The following is a 17,111-nucleotide window of genomic DNA, read 5'->3' on the forward strand; positions in this document are numbered from 1 at the left end:
AGTAATGTGAGCTCTCGGCTGTTTCTTCCTTTTAACTGCCAGTGGGGGTTTGAACTGATTGGGTGGGGGCTTGGCTGTGTCCTGATTGGGTGGAGGTGTGTCCTGATTTGGTGGAGGTGTGTTCTGTTCTGATTGTTTGGGGGGTGGTGTTTCATGTAAGGGTAGGAGGGGTTTTAAAGAGGCTAATTGTGCATTTGCAGTCTGGCTTCTGGTTCTGGGTCGTGCCTCCTCATCAGTTTGTGTTTTTGTCTGTTTTCTTTGTGGATGTTTAGTGGTGATATTCTGTGTGGCTCTTGTGAGTGTGGGCCTGGTGTCATTCATCATGTTCAGGACTCGTTTGTTAATAAGGGCAGGCTTCCAAAAGGCTGGCAGGCGGGAGGTATCGTCCCTCCTGTTCATGCTGTGTGGGCGTTTTTCTATTTCAATTGCTTCTCAGATTATTCGGTTGTTGAAATGTTTGGCCTTGGCAATAGTTCTAGTCTTATTGAAGCCACAGGACATAAAAGTCTGAATGACCCTAGATGCATGCCTTTTAAAATGTTCATTCCATTTTTAATTTACAGGTTACTTCAATAAGACAAATAATTTCCTTTTGTCTGAAGCTACAAGAGAGGCAGCATAGGCTAGATAGTTGTGAAGTATCATCAAAAATCTGTAAGGGGTGCCTATGCATGCTCTTGAAATCTTCCCACCCCTGGATCCCTTCTGAAGTGACTCATTAGCATTCTTGAGGTGTGGCTCTGTAAATATTCAAGCAACCACCCCTATTTTACACAAACAGTGCAATTGTTTTTCAGCAACTGTGCTTTGAAAGTGTTCCAAGTGCTAGATAGTAGGAATTTTGAGATACAAGTCACTTGAGAAATCAGGTTGTCATTCCTTTCTGTAAAGCATGAATCTGAAAGAGAAAAAGGTCAAGTTACTGAAGCAACACAACTATCATTCAACCAGCAGAAGGATGTGTTTTAAGACAGAAAAATACTTAGCCACCTTGTCTTAAAAATAAGCTATCAATCCAAGACTTCTCTAGACTTTTATTTCCCCAAATCTGAAGCTTCACAGTAAAATAAAAAGAGAGAGAGAGAGAAGGAGAAGTGGGGTGGAGGCTGTTATCACAATGCATTTTATTCCCTATGAATACATCAACCAAATAATCTACTCTTGGCTTTCTAAAACTAGCCTTATCTACTCTTAGTTTGTCTTAGTTTCCTTGTAAATGCCACATTAACTGACCTCTTGTAGAATAGAATGAGTCATCAAATGCAGCAGATAGGATGCCAGGAGCAGAAAGAAGAAATGTTGAAGGGATCATATTACTGATCAGCAAGTTCCAGCCTCTTCTGGGGCAATATTAAGCACTGTCTGCTTCCAGAAACGGGACAGTTGTAACGTACCATTTCATGCTGCAAAACTTTGTGGTGCTTCTATAAACAGAATAATTTTTATTGGTTGCCAGAATTTATAAAATCTGAACATTCAGAGGAACATTACTACTGACTCCGTGTTCCCTACAAAGAAGCCTGGAATATAAAATGGATATGACTGGAAAGGTAATGTCCCTCTATTTTCACACATCAGTAAAATTAAAAATGCATCTGTTTTTTTTTAAAAATGATATTGCATATTAAGATGAAATCACTAAAGTTGGTCAACAGGATGCAGTAAAATAACACTAATGAATGCAGACATTTCCTTCCTTACCAATATCATAAAATTTTAATATAATGGATCATTAAAGGGAAGAGACATCTGTTAAATCCAAGTTTGTGTCTTTGGTGTAATTAATATTATTTGTATTTACATAATTTATACCCAAATTGATAACAATGATATAAAAACAAAGTATACATTTATAAAAATGATGTAAATTGATGCACATCAGTCTCTTGTCTAAATTGTTTTGGAATGAACTATTAATTGTCTTTTGGGTGTGGGAAATTTAAATAAGAAAGATGGCATCCAGTCCATGGACAACTGATACTTTAATGTACAATATTATTTCAAAGGATTGCATGTGTAGACTGAGGGAACAAATCACTACCACCATGATCCAGCTTATCAGTTTGTTATAGAGTCAAAATATTCATTAATTCCCCTTGTTGTCTAACTTGCTAGTAAAGTTGAATATATTTTTCCCATGATTGTTTTGTATGTGTATTTGTTAGGGGAAAATCAAAGTACGGATTTCAAAATCTCTCTCAGATGGTGAAGAAGTAGCTATAACTGCTCGGAAGAAAAAGGTGCAAAAAGCTCTTGCTAAGCTTGGGATGCAGTGTGATTTGGTAGGTTTTCATTGATATGTCTACCTGAGGATACTAGTAACAAACCAAGATAAATGCCACAAAATCTTGGATCTTTCATCTAATAAAGTCAAATTTTAAGCGTTTGTTGTTTAATTTAAAAGACTTTCTGTGTCGCTAGCTCTCCTGTTTCCCAACATGAAAGCCATGTTTAATTGATATTAAAATATTTCCAGAATTGCCTTTCTTCCAGGATAATGGTAGTGTTTAAGATGTTAAATATATCTCCTAGACAACCATAGACATACAGGTTGAAAAAAATCTAAATGATGGTAGGTAACAAGAGAGAGATACTGCTTTCTTCATCTCTTCATTTCTATTGCATGGTCATCCAGATATTTTCAGGTCAGATATGGTAGTCATGCTAAGCTTTTTCCATTTATCTATAAATTTCTCCAGATTTTGATTTTTCCTTCATTTCCTCTTATCAAGAAGGTCAAAAATTCCTTCACTTTAATAAAGTCTCTACAATATATTGGGCAATAAACAATAAAAAGGCAACTGTAGAGAGAGGAAGGGGAAGTAATAAAAGAGGGATTGTAAAAAAATTATTTGATTCTTGGGTCAAGCTGTAGAAATTTGCCTGCAGCTATTGAATTTGTATGACTATCATCAAGGAGCTGAATGTTTTTTAAAAAAGGGAAGAAAAGCTGAGGGACAGGATAAGAATTTTCTGGAAATAAGAATTAGTTTCATTAGCTATAGAAATATGGCAGAGGCCAGCTCTTTCGTTAGGAGAAATGATGGGAGAGGGTGGGAGTTTAGTTTCCAAATCGAGAAGTATGATGAAACTAGTTGCTAGTTGCTTTGGGAGGGTAATACAGCTGCATTCTTAAAATTCAATTTGGCAAATTATTTCCTTGAAATTCAGGCTTTGCTTGTATGGTCCAGTCTAAATACCTGCTTTATTGCTATCTTTCACTGGGGGCCATATATGAATTGTAGGCAAAAATGTCAGTTATGCACTACTAAAAATATTATATATTAAGGTATGTTAGTTGTTAAATAGTTTTTTAAAAAATATGCAAATATCAAAATATTCAACATACTTGAATGAAAATATCAAATAATATGTATAAAAAGATGTTCCTACATTCAATAGAATTATTTTGTATATCCAAATCTATAATGCACTGACAATGGTCTAGAACAGGGGTCTGCAACCTTAAATACTCAAAAACTATTTGGACAAGTTTCCCATAGAAAAGAAAATACCAGGAGCCACAAAACCTGGGTGGGCATGGACAACTTGACATGGACAATACTCCTTCCCACCCAATCACATGAACCTTTAGCTAAACCTACTCAGCCAGCCATTAGGGCAGAGAACCATCAGGAGCCACAAAACCCTTTTGACATCTAAAATGATTCAAGTGATGTCCCACCCTGTATACTTCTCTCTCTCTCTCTCTCCCTCCCTCTCCCCCTCTCTCTGTCTGTCACTCCCCCTTCTCTCCTCCCTATATGTATTTCTCTCCCCGCTCCTCCTCTGTATCTCTCTCCTCCTCCCATGCTCTCCCCCTCTCCACCCGTCTGTCCCCCTATGTATGTATGTGTGTATGTGTGTGTGTGTGTGTCTGTCTGTCTGTCTCTCCCCCTTCTCTGTGTCTCTCTCTCCCCCCTCTTTCTCTGTATGTCTTTGTATCTCTCTTTCTCTTCCCTCCTTTTATCCCCCTCTCTCTTTGTATCTCTCTCTTTCTCTCCCCTCCCCCTCTCTCCCTCTCTCCTCTCTCCTCTCTCCATGTATCTCTCCCCATCTCTCCTCCTCTCTCTGTATCTCTCTCTCGGTTCCCCAATGTCTCTCTCTTCTTCTCTCCCTCTCCCCTCTGATTCTGAATTTATGGTGTTTCATCCAGGGGTCTTGCTGCCCAAGAGACTGAAGCAGGAAATATCAGGCTATTTCCAGCCTTTGTTGGTGTTGGCATGTCTCAGGTGCTTGGGGAGATGGACTAAATTTCACTGTACTGCATGAGGCATGAGGCGCCTTGCGCAGCACAGCAAAACTTCACAATGTGGGAGATGGGTCCTCTCCTTCCAGCACAAATTACAATGTGGAGCCACAATTCACCCCTAAAAACATGATGAGTGTAGCAGGCCTGGACCAAATTTCTTCTCTTCTCAGGTGATTCAGAGAGGAGGGGTGAAGGGTCTCACCAGCCAATGGTGAGATCAGCCAGAACTCCTGAAAAATTTAACTACTGGTGGCAGGACAGGGTGCGGCAGGAGAGGGGCAAAATAGTTGCATCCAGCTTGAGAGCTGCTGGTTGCCAACATCCAGTCTAGAAGTATCTTGCACAAGTAATTTACTTCTCTGTTGTTTATTAAAGTAGCTCAACTTTTTTCAAGCTTCTACATAGCCTGAAAAAAAGGAAGCTGATTTAAAATGTCATCTTTAATTTAATGTTCTTATAATAGCCACATTTCCCTCCTTTTAGGGTCTTATGGTATCATTAAAAAGAGATGTGTTGCTTTAATAAAAAGTAGAAAAGTGCTACACTTGTGCTCATGCTTATTATGAAATATTTCTTCTGAATCATTGTTAAAACAAGTTTCAAGCATGGCCGTTTGAAGTACCTATTTATATTCTTAAATATAAGAACCTCAGCAAGTTGTAACCCTTTGCTGACCTTGTCTGATTTTGAAACTTAAAGAGATTTGGACTGAATATTATTTGGATAAAAGAATTGTAGGATTATTGGCTAGATCAAGAAGTTGAAAAAGAAATCTAGGTATAAGGCAAGAGCACACCTGTATTATTCAGTTATCCAATAAACTGGATGGAGTGTTCCATGAAATACTAATAAAGAACTGTATTTAATTCTTCCCTTTTTTATCCCATTAGGAGAACATCCCCAATATTGCTGTCCTAGGAGCAGGAGGAGCTATGAGGGCTATGATTGCACTTTATGGCACTCTAGCAGAGCTGAAGAAATATAACCTTTTGGATTGTGTTATGTACTTGGGTGGGGTGTCAGGTTCTACCTGGTAAGTCTATTATACTGACAGTGAAAGCAAATAATTACTGCAAATACTCACTGATTACATTACTAAATCAATTCATCTTTAATTTCAACCACATCCTGTTGTCATTATCAAAAGTAAAACAACTAAGGAGATTTGAAAGTCAATGATAACCCTTATGTGAACCATTTTCGTGTAATAGTTAAGGTATCATGCTAAAAATTGGTCTGTAAGCTCTAATGCTGCCCTAGACCCAAAGCCGGCTATGTTGGTGGTGGGGGTGGTGGGGGCTCCTCTGGCCATGGTTCACTATCAGGCCATGAGCTGTTTAGATCTGAGCTGCAGAAGTGGTGGATGAGCACATGTGAGTGCATCTCCACTTGTATGAGCAGCAGGGAAAGCAGCGAGCACATGCACATGTGCTCCATTTGCACAAGTGGTATCCTCACTTCTGTGAGCAGTGGGTCAGCAACAGTAAGCATGTGCATACATGTTGTCTTTGCCCACCACTTGTGCAAATGGAGTTGCACATGCATGTGACCTCACTGGCCACTCACCTGCCCCCCCCCCCCACAGTTCACAACGCCAGAAAGCTTGGGAAAGTTTAAACTATTCTTACCTCCTAGTATTTAATTATGCATGGTTTTCGGTAATTGACATGTTTATGGCAATTGACATATTTATTATGGGATAAATTTTAGAGGATACAGCCTTTTTCATTAAATGAATAAAAGCTTGTATAGCATTCATATATAATCATGCATTGCACGAATATACATTGTTAAAAATCTGTTAAAGACATGCTTTTAAAGCCTTTTTGAAAGCCATATTTGTATTCCAATTTTCTATTAGAGAATTTCACTTAGTTATCTCTAAAGTTGTTAATGAACTCTAATGTTTTCTCTAATATTTAGAATTTTGAGAATATTATTTTTACATGAATGTAGCTTTTTTCTCATCAGAATGAAAATTCAGATTTCAGATTTCTTATTTTTTAGCATGAACTGTAAATAAACTCTTTGTGCATGATTTCCATGCACTTTTCCATTGTTTTAAAGATATTTGGTTTGTTCTTTTTAAAGGTGCTTGCCAACCTTATACAAAAATGAAGATTGGTCAGAAGAAATAGAGAATGTGATTAAATGTCAGATTGAAAATCTTGTCCAAGGCCAGTGGGATGTTAATAAAGCAATGAAAGCTGTTCTAGAGGCTACAGAAGATGAATGTTACTCTCTCACTGATTTCTGGTCCTATTTTCTTGTGCATAAACTGCTAAGCAAGGTGGGTGGAAAACAATATTCAGACTTCTTTGATAGTTAAAATAAATGAGTAGCCTTTTCTGATTCTGGGTCCCACTGGATGATCTTATGTGATGTCCTAGGAGTTTAACAGATATAACAGTCAGTCAGTCAGTCAGTCAGTCAGTCAGTCAGTCAGTCAGTCAGTCATTCATTCATTCATTCATTCATTCATTCATTCATTCATTCATTCATTCATTTATTTATTTATTTATTTATTGTTAAAATTTACATGCCGCCCAATCCCGAAGGACTCCGGGTGGCTTACAAAGAAAAAAGAAAAGAAAGAAAGGAAAATTAAAAAAAGCCCGATAGTTTAAAAATTCACAAGACACGCATTCGTTCTAATTAGGGCTGGACCTTAACAATGAGGTCAACAGCCCCAGGCCTGCCGGAACAGCCAGGTTTTAACAGCTTTCCTGAAGGCCATGAGAGTGGGTAAGGTCCGGATCTCTGGGGGAAGCGGATTCCAAAGGGTCGGAGCAGCCACAGAGAAGGCTCTCCTCTGGGTGCCCGCCAGCCGACACTGTCTGGCTGATGGCATCTGAAGGAGGCCCAATCAGTGGGATCTTACTGGCTGTAGGGAGGTATGTGGCAGTAGGCGGTCTCGCAGTTATCTTGGTTGCTCTTCTCTGCACTCTTTCTAGAGTGTCAACATCTTTTTTATAGTGTAGTGACTAAAACTGGATGCTGTATGCTAGGTGTGGTCCAATGGTAGGATTCAATTTTTTTTACTACTGGTTCTGTGGATGTGCTTGGTGGGCATGGCAGGGGAAGGATACTATATCTCCATTCCCACCCAACTCCCGGGGAATGATACTGCAAATCTCCATTCTTTCCTCACTCCAGGGGAAGGATACTTCAAAATCCCCATTTCATTTGATCAGCTGGGACTTGGGAGGCAGATAATAGGTGGGGTGGGGCCAGTCAGAGGTGGCATTTACTGGTTTTCTGAACTACTCAAAATTCCTGCTACCAGTTTTCCAGAACTTGTCAGAACCTGCTGAATACCACTGCTGGTGTGGCTTTATAGAGTGGTATTAGCACCTTACTTGATCTTAATTGTATCTCATTATAGCCCAATAAATTCACACTCATAATGTACAATATAATTACATAATGTAAAAAAGGCACCCACATCTTCCTGCATGTTATGTGTCAAGGCAATATCTCCCTTAAATACAGCAATGAACAATGAAAAGGGGAAAAAGTAATTAAATCAAAATAAATTTATTTCAGTTTGAGGAAGGAAAATTGTCTGAGCATGCTGGATCTTGTGAGAATGGAAAAAACCCTTATCCTATCTATGCAGCTGTGAACAAGCAAACTTATCAGAATCCAAATGCAGGTAAGTATGCTTGTCTATACTTCCAAATTTTACTGTTCAAATCAGAAGTTCTTACTTGTTAAAATCACTGAAAAATCTAAAAAAACAATTGTCCAAAGCTTCTAAATGAGACATTTTCAAATAATCTTATGTTAACTAAGGATCAGAAATATATTGGTGATTTATGCTTCACAAAGCGCAGCAAACTTCTGCAATAATAATTTTGTAGTTGAACTTTTCCATTGGCAATATCTTAGTCACAATGAAGTGACTATAACTGAATGTCATTTCCAGTTCTTCCATGTACATCTGAAAAAAATAGTTATAATCACATGGTCACACTGTTGGATCAGAACCTCTGTACATGCTGTAAATACAATTTAATTTCTTCTCTAGCCTGTTTATTTCTACAGTTAATGCTACATCTTAAAATTGGGGGAATTAATAGTCTGTGTCCAGATGCCATGATAAGAATAGGGAAATTGACAATACCATGGTTCTAAATTGTCTAAGGCATTTATCTTAATTTTAATCATAACCTTGGCCTGTGTAGTCTTGGGTAAAGTCGAGCTCTGTACAATGTAATAATTTTAATTGTACTAATTTTATTAGAATGTTAATTTTTGCTTTTTTTGCTGTAATATTTTCAGGTACCTGGTTTGAGTTTACCCCTCATGAGGTTGGAATTCCTGGACTAGGGACATATGTAGATAGCAAATACTTTGGGAGCATATTTCAAAATGGGCAGCTGATCAGAGAAAAAAAAGGAAAAAACATTTGCTATTTGCAAGGTATGTCATATCTGAATTTTTTTGCCCTTGAAACAAAGAAACACTTTTTGTATTTGCATAACTACTTAATAAAAATGTAGAGAGGGAACATGCCCCTGAAAATTTAAAATATGTACTTCAAACAAATCATTTCATCAAGAGTTTTCTGGAATAAATTGTTTAAGAACATAACCAAGAGGCATTAATAATAATCCAAGGTACAAAGAAAGGATGGTGCTTGGCTAGATTGATTTTATTTTTCTGGGCTACATGGTGGAATTTTGTCTATTTAAAACAAATGGATCTATTGCAAACCCTAGATTGTAATATGAAAGGTATTTTCCTTATTTTTAGGTTTGTGGGGAAGTGCTCTTGGAGGCGAGCAAGAGATTTCAAAGACTATATCAGGTATCATTCTTTTTGTGTTTGGATTAGTGTGATATTGGATGAGTCCTTGATTCAGTGGAGATCACAAACATGCTGAGTAGTGGTGGGTTCCGGATCCTAATCCTAACGCTAACCCGTACCAGTTGCAATGGGGCCTGGCATCCACCACATGAATGTGTGCAGTGTGTGCACATATGCATGCAATATGCGCATTCATCCTTACCTCTTGTCAAGACTCTGCAAGCCTCTGTGACACTCCATCTGTTTGTCAAAGCATCGCGCAGGTGCTGTATGCTCTGTGTGCGTGAGTGGAAGCGCTGAAAGCTCAAATAGGTAAGGAGCTCAGGTGGGTGGGTGAGCCCTCCGGAGCACCATACCGGAATGGTACCAGTGCTCCAGGCAGGCACCAGTATGCCCGTACCGGGGTGTACTGCCTGCAACCCACCACTGATGCTGAGTTACATGTATTGAGCCAACTGTTTCAACTTCCCAACCTTAGAACCTATGGCAGTAGCTTTAAAATCTATGAATTCCATTATCTGTAATCACACAGTTAAGGCTTATGAATGTTGAATTACAAAATATCTGTTTACCCTAGTCCTAAATAGTAAAAGATATGAAAGATATTTCCTAGATTGCCAATAGAAGATAATATATGTAGCTTAGAGTTGATCCCTGGAGACCTTGAACTTCTTTTTTTCTTGTAAATGCTTCATTACCTGACTATAGTTATTCTCCAAATAATAATCCAATAATTGCATTCTCCAGATATGTTTTTATACCCTCTCTCTTTCTGTAATTATTGTAGTTATAGATGGCAAAAAAGGTCAGCTCTAATGGAATGCCTAGTAGAAAACAGACTGGTTTAGTTGATTCTAGGCTCCTATTTCCTCGTTTCTCATACAAATTTTCAGTGCTGGGAATAATGTACAGTACATAGAGTAGTAGAATTCCAAGGTTAATACTAATACATCACAAAGCATCATAAATGTCAAGAAAGTATTATGGTTAAAAGAATCAATTATAGAGAGAGTCAAACATTTTGGCAACATGTTGATTAAAGCACCTTTCTGTTTGTTTAAAACTACATTGCAATATTGTGCTAGAAAAAGTAAACTGTTGTAGCTAAGAATGTATTCATCTATCTTTTAAGATGCTTTAAAAGATTTTGGCAAATATGAGAAATCAGAGGACGTAACTTCAAAAGATTTAGGTAAGATTTATTGCAAATACATCCCTTTCTTTCACTCCTCTCCCCCATAGCATTTTCTGCTGCACAGCCTGTTTTTCAGATCAAGCAAATATTCATCCATAGGTGGCAATGGATTGGTTTGTTACCCGAGCGTGATATCATGGGCTGAGAGAGAATGACTGGCTTTTGTACTTAAAGCAGGCCCTAAATACAAAGTCTTTTGGTTTCTAGCCTGATGTCTTAAACATCACTAGAACTTTTTAAGAGACAACCATTTCACTGAAATAGTATAGAGTTTCTTGATTGAGCAGGAGTTGAACTAGTAAACTCCAAGGTCCCTTCCAACTCTATTATTATACTAATCTGTTTTTCTTATCTTTTCAATTGTCAAAAAACAGACATTAAGAAATTTAATATGCTCTATGAATGCTATCAGACACTCCTGGAACTGCAGTTATTGGAATCTACAGATAAAGAAGGACTAGACAAATTTCATCACCTGGAAAATATCTTGAAAGGTAAGTTAATATAAACTCTATATAAAAATAAAGGTTTTATTGGGGTTTTTTTATACACTTAAATTTCTAGAAAATGTAAAACATTAAAAAAATATTAAGAAGGAAAATTTTATGGTAAGGAAAGATGCAGTGTAATAAAAAATGAAAACAAAAATAGTTTCCAAGGGTTTTTTGACAGTTACATATATAAAATATATTAAATTTTTATATCTAAAATTTGATAATACCCAGTATTTCTATAAACATTTATAATAATCAAATCCCCAAATTAATATAGCATTTTGGGAGTTCTAGCAAAAAGTCATTTTCACATAGGAAACAAAGCTAGACAAGATAGATTAAAGTACTACTTGAGTCAATTCTATGAACTTCAGCACCCATTCTTTCAGTATTCCTATCTTTGAGCATACAAAAGTTTTTCTGAAATTACCAAAATGAAAACAAAATCACAGATTTTTTCTTTAGCCATCAAACCTTTAGCCATCAAACCCCCTAAGATTTCAATTGTATATTTATTTTAAGAATTCTCTGAATTAAGTACATATTTAAGCCTGAGATGGTTTTATTTGTATGTATATGTGTTTGTTTGGGTAGTTTCATTCAATTCCATTGATTTATTTAATTCAATTCCAATATTGCCTGATTCCACAACAACTCAGCTATCTGATGGACCAATTCCAGAATACAGAATACAAATTACAATATAATACAATAAACTGGAGAAGCAGATTATATGCATTGTGGACTTGGGGGCAGGGTGGGAATGCAGAAGCAAAATCTTATAAGGGACTTACCTTGCCTGAATATCCAGGTCTTCAGTGCATGTCAAAATCATTGTTGTAGGAGGCTTATGAGTCTTTTAGGGAATAATGTTCCAAAGGAAAGACAACTTGATTGGTCAAATACTCTCCATTTTGGACCAACAATCTAACAAACAGAGTGCACAATAAGAATTTCTAAGAAGATAATTTCCCTGTGAAAATATGTGTTATATACTGTATATTATCTACCTGATCCTAAGGAAAATGTGACGATATCGAGATAGTAAAGATTTTAATAAACCAGAGTGGCGGGGGGAAGAATATTCAAAAGTAAGTTCCATGCAATATAAACATTTCATATGTCATTTGATTTAAAATTATATATTACAATAGTTTAAATTTATATTACAATACTGCAATCCCAAAAATTAAAATTGACTCCTGGCCTAGAAGAAACCAAAATTACCAGCCATTAGAAAAAACTCAGTTTTAAGCTTTGAATAGTCTATAAATGCTTCAGAGTCAAAATAAATAATTGTATCCAAGACCATTGAATAAAATTTGCTACTAACTGTTAAAAATCATCCCATCTCAATTTAAGTTACTGATTGCAACTTTAGTTGACCCAGTTGACCCAGGTTTAAATATTTAAATAATTAGTAATTATTTTCTGTCTATTCTTCTGAAATGAAAGTTGAAATGAAAGTCTTGCTGATTTAGATGAACTGAATTGGCTTGCTGTCTTAAATGCTTCCTCGTAAGCCCAAACCAAATGTAAATTTAGTGTATGTCATACATGGAATGTGCTTATTGAGTAAAAGCTGCTTAGTTAACTAAAATTCCCATCTTCCATTTCTATAAAGATTATAAATACAGCAAAAGCTATCAGTTGATCAGAGAAATGCGTGAGACCTGGTATTCTGCAGATGAACAGAGAAAAAAAGAACAGTACACAACATTATTTCAAACTTTGGATGCTGATTTTGGAGGCAAGTGGTTGTCATGATATTTCATTCTTCTTCAGAGCCTCTAGATTTCTTAAGGCAATCAGAATTTAATGGATTTTTTTAAAAATAGAAAGCTATACTATCTATCAATAGGATAGAATATTATGATATTTTATAACTTACAGAGTACCAAAAAGAATAGCATCAGAGAAAGAGTTGACAGGAAAACCTTAATGATTATCCATAATGCATGGCTTCTTTAAAGTTTTTGTGTTGTTGGGTTTTTTTAATAGATGTACAAACCATCTCATAGGTTCTAGGTAGCAAACAATGAAACAATACAAAAGCCATATTTAGATCTTTAAATATTGGAAAACAAAACTATAAACATGGTAAGCAATAATAAAAATTCTGTTGATCTTCCTCTAATGATTTATTAACTTAAAGACCTTCTGAAAAAGCTGGATTTTAACAAAGTATAGTTAAAAGAATAATAGAAGACTAATATTTCATTGTCCTAGCAATTTAATTACAAATGGTCTCTTTCAAGTGAATAATTACCTTGGACACATCTACCTTTAAATTTTTTTCATAAGGATTCCAATAGGGCTTTACACTGTGTCAGTGTAAAGTGTAATGAAAATATTGCACTTCTGAGATTATAAATTGCAATGGAAAAAACAGATGTTAAGCATGCTTTTTATAGAAGGTTGGCAAAATAATAAATATATTCCATATATTTTCATATTTCATGTTCAATTTTTTATTTCCTAATATTTAGTACCATGTATTAGAAAAGCAACATCTAGATTTAAAATATTAAGAAAATGAATGGGGAATAGCTGGCATTTCAACTGTTTATAATTTTATCTTTTTCATTCCTACTTCTCACTGTCATTTCTTTTAGATTTTACCAATGAGTTCAATAAGAGATGTCTTAAAATGGTGAAAAAAACATGTTTGTGCCTTTTAAATTGGTCCTGGGGTAGCACCCATAATTTCCTATACCAATGTAGTAAGTTATAATCTTTGTACTATTCATTTTGTATAATGTATATCTGTAAGATCACACCTGAGAAAATTACCATACCCTTGCATTAAAAACACCAAATATATAAATCTTGGGGATATTATAAATTTCCCCCCATTTGCCTTCTATTCCTGTGTCCTTTTAGGAGAACTGGAAAATACTCAGTATGAGAAATTTTGCATTGGATGTCATCTAACAATGTACGTAAACATGAAAAGAAGGGAGGAGAGAGAAGCAAGAAGGATTGCTTAAGAATAGAATAGAGTAGAGTAGAATGGATTTTTTTATTGGCCAAGTGTGATTGGACACACAAGGAATTTGTGTTTCATTTATCTTAGGGTAGTACCAATGGGGGAAATAATAGCTGTTCACCTTTGGACTAAGATGCTCCTCCTTTTTTACTTAATAGGCAATGTACCTGTCCAACAAAATTCTTTTGCAGAAAAATGCTCCCATATAATTGACTACTTCTGCAAAAGTATGGTGTATAAGTTCTCAATGCTCTAAGCATTGCATATTCATAGCAGTGCTTCTACAGGAATTAGATATATCAGTTAAACTGTTTAATAATGTCAGGTTTCTTGCCATACAGCCAGTTTAACAAGTTAGTTGGTGTAATAAAGAGTTATCACTAATATTTTGTTTCATTTCATATGATTAGCTGATGTTAAATTTCCTGAACTCACAAGCAATCCCATCGTATCTTTAATTGATGCTGGTCTCACTATAAATACAGCGTATCCTTCGGTTTTGCGTCCTGAGAGGCAGGTGAAGTTGATTCTGTCTTTTGACTTCAGTGCTGGAGACCCTTTTCTGGTAAATCATTTAAAATAATACATGCCTAGAATTCAGTTGAAGAATAATGTTTTCATGATTCAGCAGGACATATCTTATTTGTTGTATACTTAAATGATACTCAAAAAGTAATAGAAGAGAATTTGAATTTGAATTACCGTAGATAAAATCTCGTCTTGATATTTCCTTGGCAGTGCTGTACCTAACTCTTGATAATTTATTTTCATAAAATTATATATTTATATGGGAGAATCTTTAGCACAATTTCTTTATATTCTAGTATTCTCTAGTTCTGATAAAGTTTTGGCATTACTAGACTATTGAAGAGAAACATGATAAATTATTTTCCTCTTTCCAGGGTTGAGTTCTTTCAGAGTCTAGACTCTAAATGCAACACAAGAAATAATTATAAACATTAATTCTAATTAGCCAGCATCTATTTCTTTATATTAATGATTTCTCTTTCTTCATTGGTTAGACAATTAAAAAAGCTGCTGAATATTGTGAAGCACATGCAATTCCATTTCCAAAAATAGATGAGAATGCATTACAAGATCTAGATAATCCATTAGATTGCTACATCTTCAGAGGAGAACACACACCAACTATTATACATTGTCCATTATTCAACAAAATCAACTGCCCAGGTAACCTGGAAATGAGAACCATTTGAGAAAAATGTGAAAAAAGCATTGGAGGCAAACAATATTGAATATGTTACATTTTCTGAATCCTCTTAATGCTTAAACTACAACAATTTCTCTCTAATTCTTATATCTATCATTTTGACATATTTTCATCTCTAATGCTGTATTTTCTTTACTCTCTCTGTTTTTCTATAAAAATGTTTCACAGAATTAAATCCTCTTTAGTAAGTCAAAACAGGATTTTATAATGTCAAATATTTTGTTTTATTGGTGGTGGCCAAAATCTGGGTAAGGGGTTTTTGAAATATGAATATCCCACTCTCCGAAATCCTCCTAACATTATAAAATAGTCCAATTTAAATCTGATTAGTTGTAGAGTTTGCTAGGTCTCTGTAATCCAGGTTTGGCAATGCCTTGGCACATGATTTTACTTCTTGAAATAAAGAGATGCCATGATTTTTTAAAACAAACTATGCAGATCACCTGAAAGTCATGTCCAGTAATTCAACATGCTTGTAATTAATATATAAATTGTGGGAAAAGAAAGAATGAGATGCTGCCTAGGAAGCACACAGAGATGAGAAAGAAGAACACAATTAGGGAAAAACATTTAGTAAACTCTTGCCTTAATGGACATGTTAACAATGAAGGCAGGAAGTTTGTGCCTTCAGATTTGCAAGATTCTATAAATGTAGCCTTGCAATAAGACATAATTAGTTCATTTTGTCCATTTCCTGTCTAGTTTACCTGGAAGATCTAACAGGACTGAAGAAACCTCTCAACATCCCTGTATAAAAATATTTTGGCAATTTTTGCTACCTAATTGGAAGACTTTTCTAATATTAAAAGTATTTGGAAGTAAGCAAAGCAAATGAGCATGTTTTCTTACTCTTAAATATGAAGGAACCATATTCTTGAGGAAGCAGCTTAAAGGGAATGATTTGTCAGGCCACTTTTGAAATGTAGTGCCCCTTTGAAAAGCAGTGCTGCCCTAATTATTACTATTGTCACTAATTGTTTTTATTTAATTTTATACTTTCTAAACAACATTTACTTTGTCCAAGGAAATTAAAGGTGATTGAAACCTGGTGATGAACAGCATTCTTTATTTTGCTAGACTGTAATAATTCCTCTTGGTGAAATATAATTTTTTTTGTATAATTCAGATAACTTATGGACACTTTGCCTCCTAATTTATTTTTAAAAAATTTAAATTCTGTCTCATGTTTAGGTGAAATTGCTGAATATAGAGAAGAATTCTCCACTTTCAAGTTGAACTATTCTGTTGAAGAGATTGAAAAGTTGCTTATTGCAGCAAAGAAGAATGTAGCAAATGTTCAGCAAAAGATTCTGGAGGAAATCAAGCACATTGTAGACTCTACTTTATAAACTGCTGAAGCAAATGTTTTCCATTATATATTGATTGATGAAAAGCTTGTTCTCCAACAGAAAATACTATTACTAACTATTAATACCGAGGAAGTTTTATGCAGTTTACCTTCCTCCCCTGAAAGAGGTTTAATTAATATCTATTGAGTTTGGGATCATGCATATTTGTGATTTTTGCTAACATTATAAAAAAGTAAAATTTTACATTAATAATTGTTCAATAATTCAGAATTGATTATCCAGAGAAGTAAAGAATGGAAAAAAATTAAAGAGGGAGATCTATTTTGAGATAGAAGTTAAGACAATAACTAGAAACTAGAAGACTGTAAATTGTAATCTTGTTTTAGATATAAATCTAGCTAGCCATTTCTAAAAAAAAACTAATGACAAAAGAATTGCAAGGAGTAGTGATTGGGACTAAAAGAAATCACTTGGCGATACATGTTTTATGGTTTTTTATGAAATACTGCTATATTTTCTATTTTTTATTATTATTTTTTATTTTATTTTATTTTATTTTTTTATTTTATTTTATTTTATTTTATTTTTTTTATTTTATTTTATTTTTTTATTTTATTTTTTTTCTTTTTTTTTCTTTTTTTTTTCCCCTCCAACTTTCATTTCTCCCCTCCAACATTCCCCTCTTCTACTTCCCTTCCCCCTCAGACATCTCCCCCTCCCTCCATCTCACCCTCCTTACATTCCCCTCTCACTCCCTCTTTACTTCTCCCTCTTCTTTCCCTCCACTCCTCACTTTGGTGTATCCCTACAATTAATCTATTCAGTTTA

General features: G+C 35.2%; 1 protein-coding gene across 1 annotated transcript; it reads left to right on the forward strand.

The window, feature by feature from the left end:
* The first annotated feature begins 1,532 nt into the window (after window positions 1-1,532).
* Window positions 1,533-16,322, forward strand: LOC116521299 (cytosolic phospholipase A2 gamma-like). The gene is made up of 14 exons (XM_032235985.1): window positions 1,533-1,550; window positions 2,166-2,282; window positions 5,143-5,285; window positions 6,344-6,542; window positions 7,799-7,907; window positions 8,537-8,677; window positions 9,011-9,064; window positions 10,197-10,256; window positions 10,634-10,753; window positions 12,378-12,503; window positions 13,369-13,476; window positions 14,153-14,307; window positions 14,765-14,933; window positions 16,165-16,322. Exons 1-14 carry the CDS (start codon window positions 1,533-1,535, stop codon window positions 16,320-16,322), a joined length of 1,677 nt encoding a protein of 558 aa, XP_032091876.1.
* Window positions 16,323-17,111: the final 789 nt, after the last annotated feature.

The sequence above is a fragment of the Thamnophis elegans genome, chromosome Z (assembly GCF_009769535.1).
Source record: "Thamnophis elegans isolate rThaEle1 chromosome Z, rThaEle1.pri, whole genome shotgun sequence".
Classification (NCBI taxonomy): Eukaryota; Metazoa; Chordata; class Lepidosauria; order Squamata; family Colubridae; genus Thamnophis; species Thamnophis elegans.

Bases quoted from the DNA above. Each gene is read 5' to 3' on its own strand.
- LOC116521299 (XM_032235985.1), top strand. The intron at 6,543-7,798 runs GTGGGTGGAAAA...AATTTATTTCAG, and splicing joins TGCATAAACTGCTAAGCAAG to TTTGAGGAAGGAAAATTGTC. The intron at 10,754-12,377 runs GTAAGTTAATAT...ATTTCTATAAAG, and splicing joins CCTGGAAAATATCTTGAAAG to ATTATAAATACAGCAAAAGC.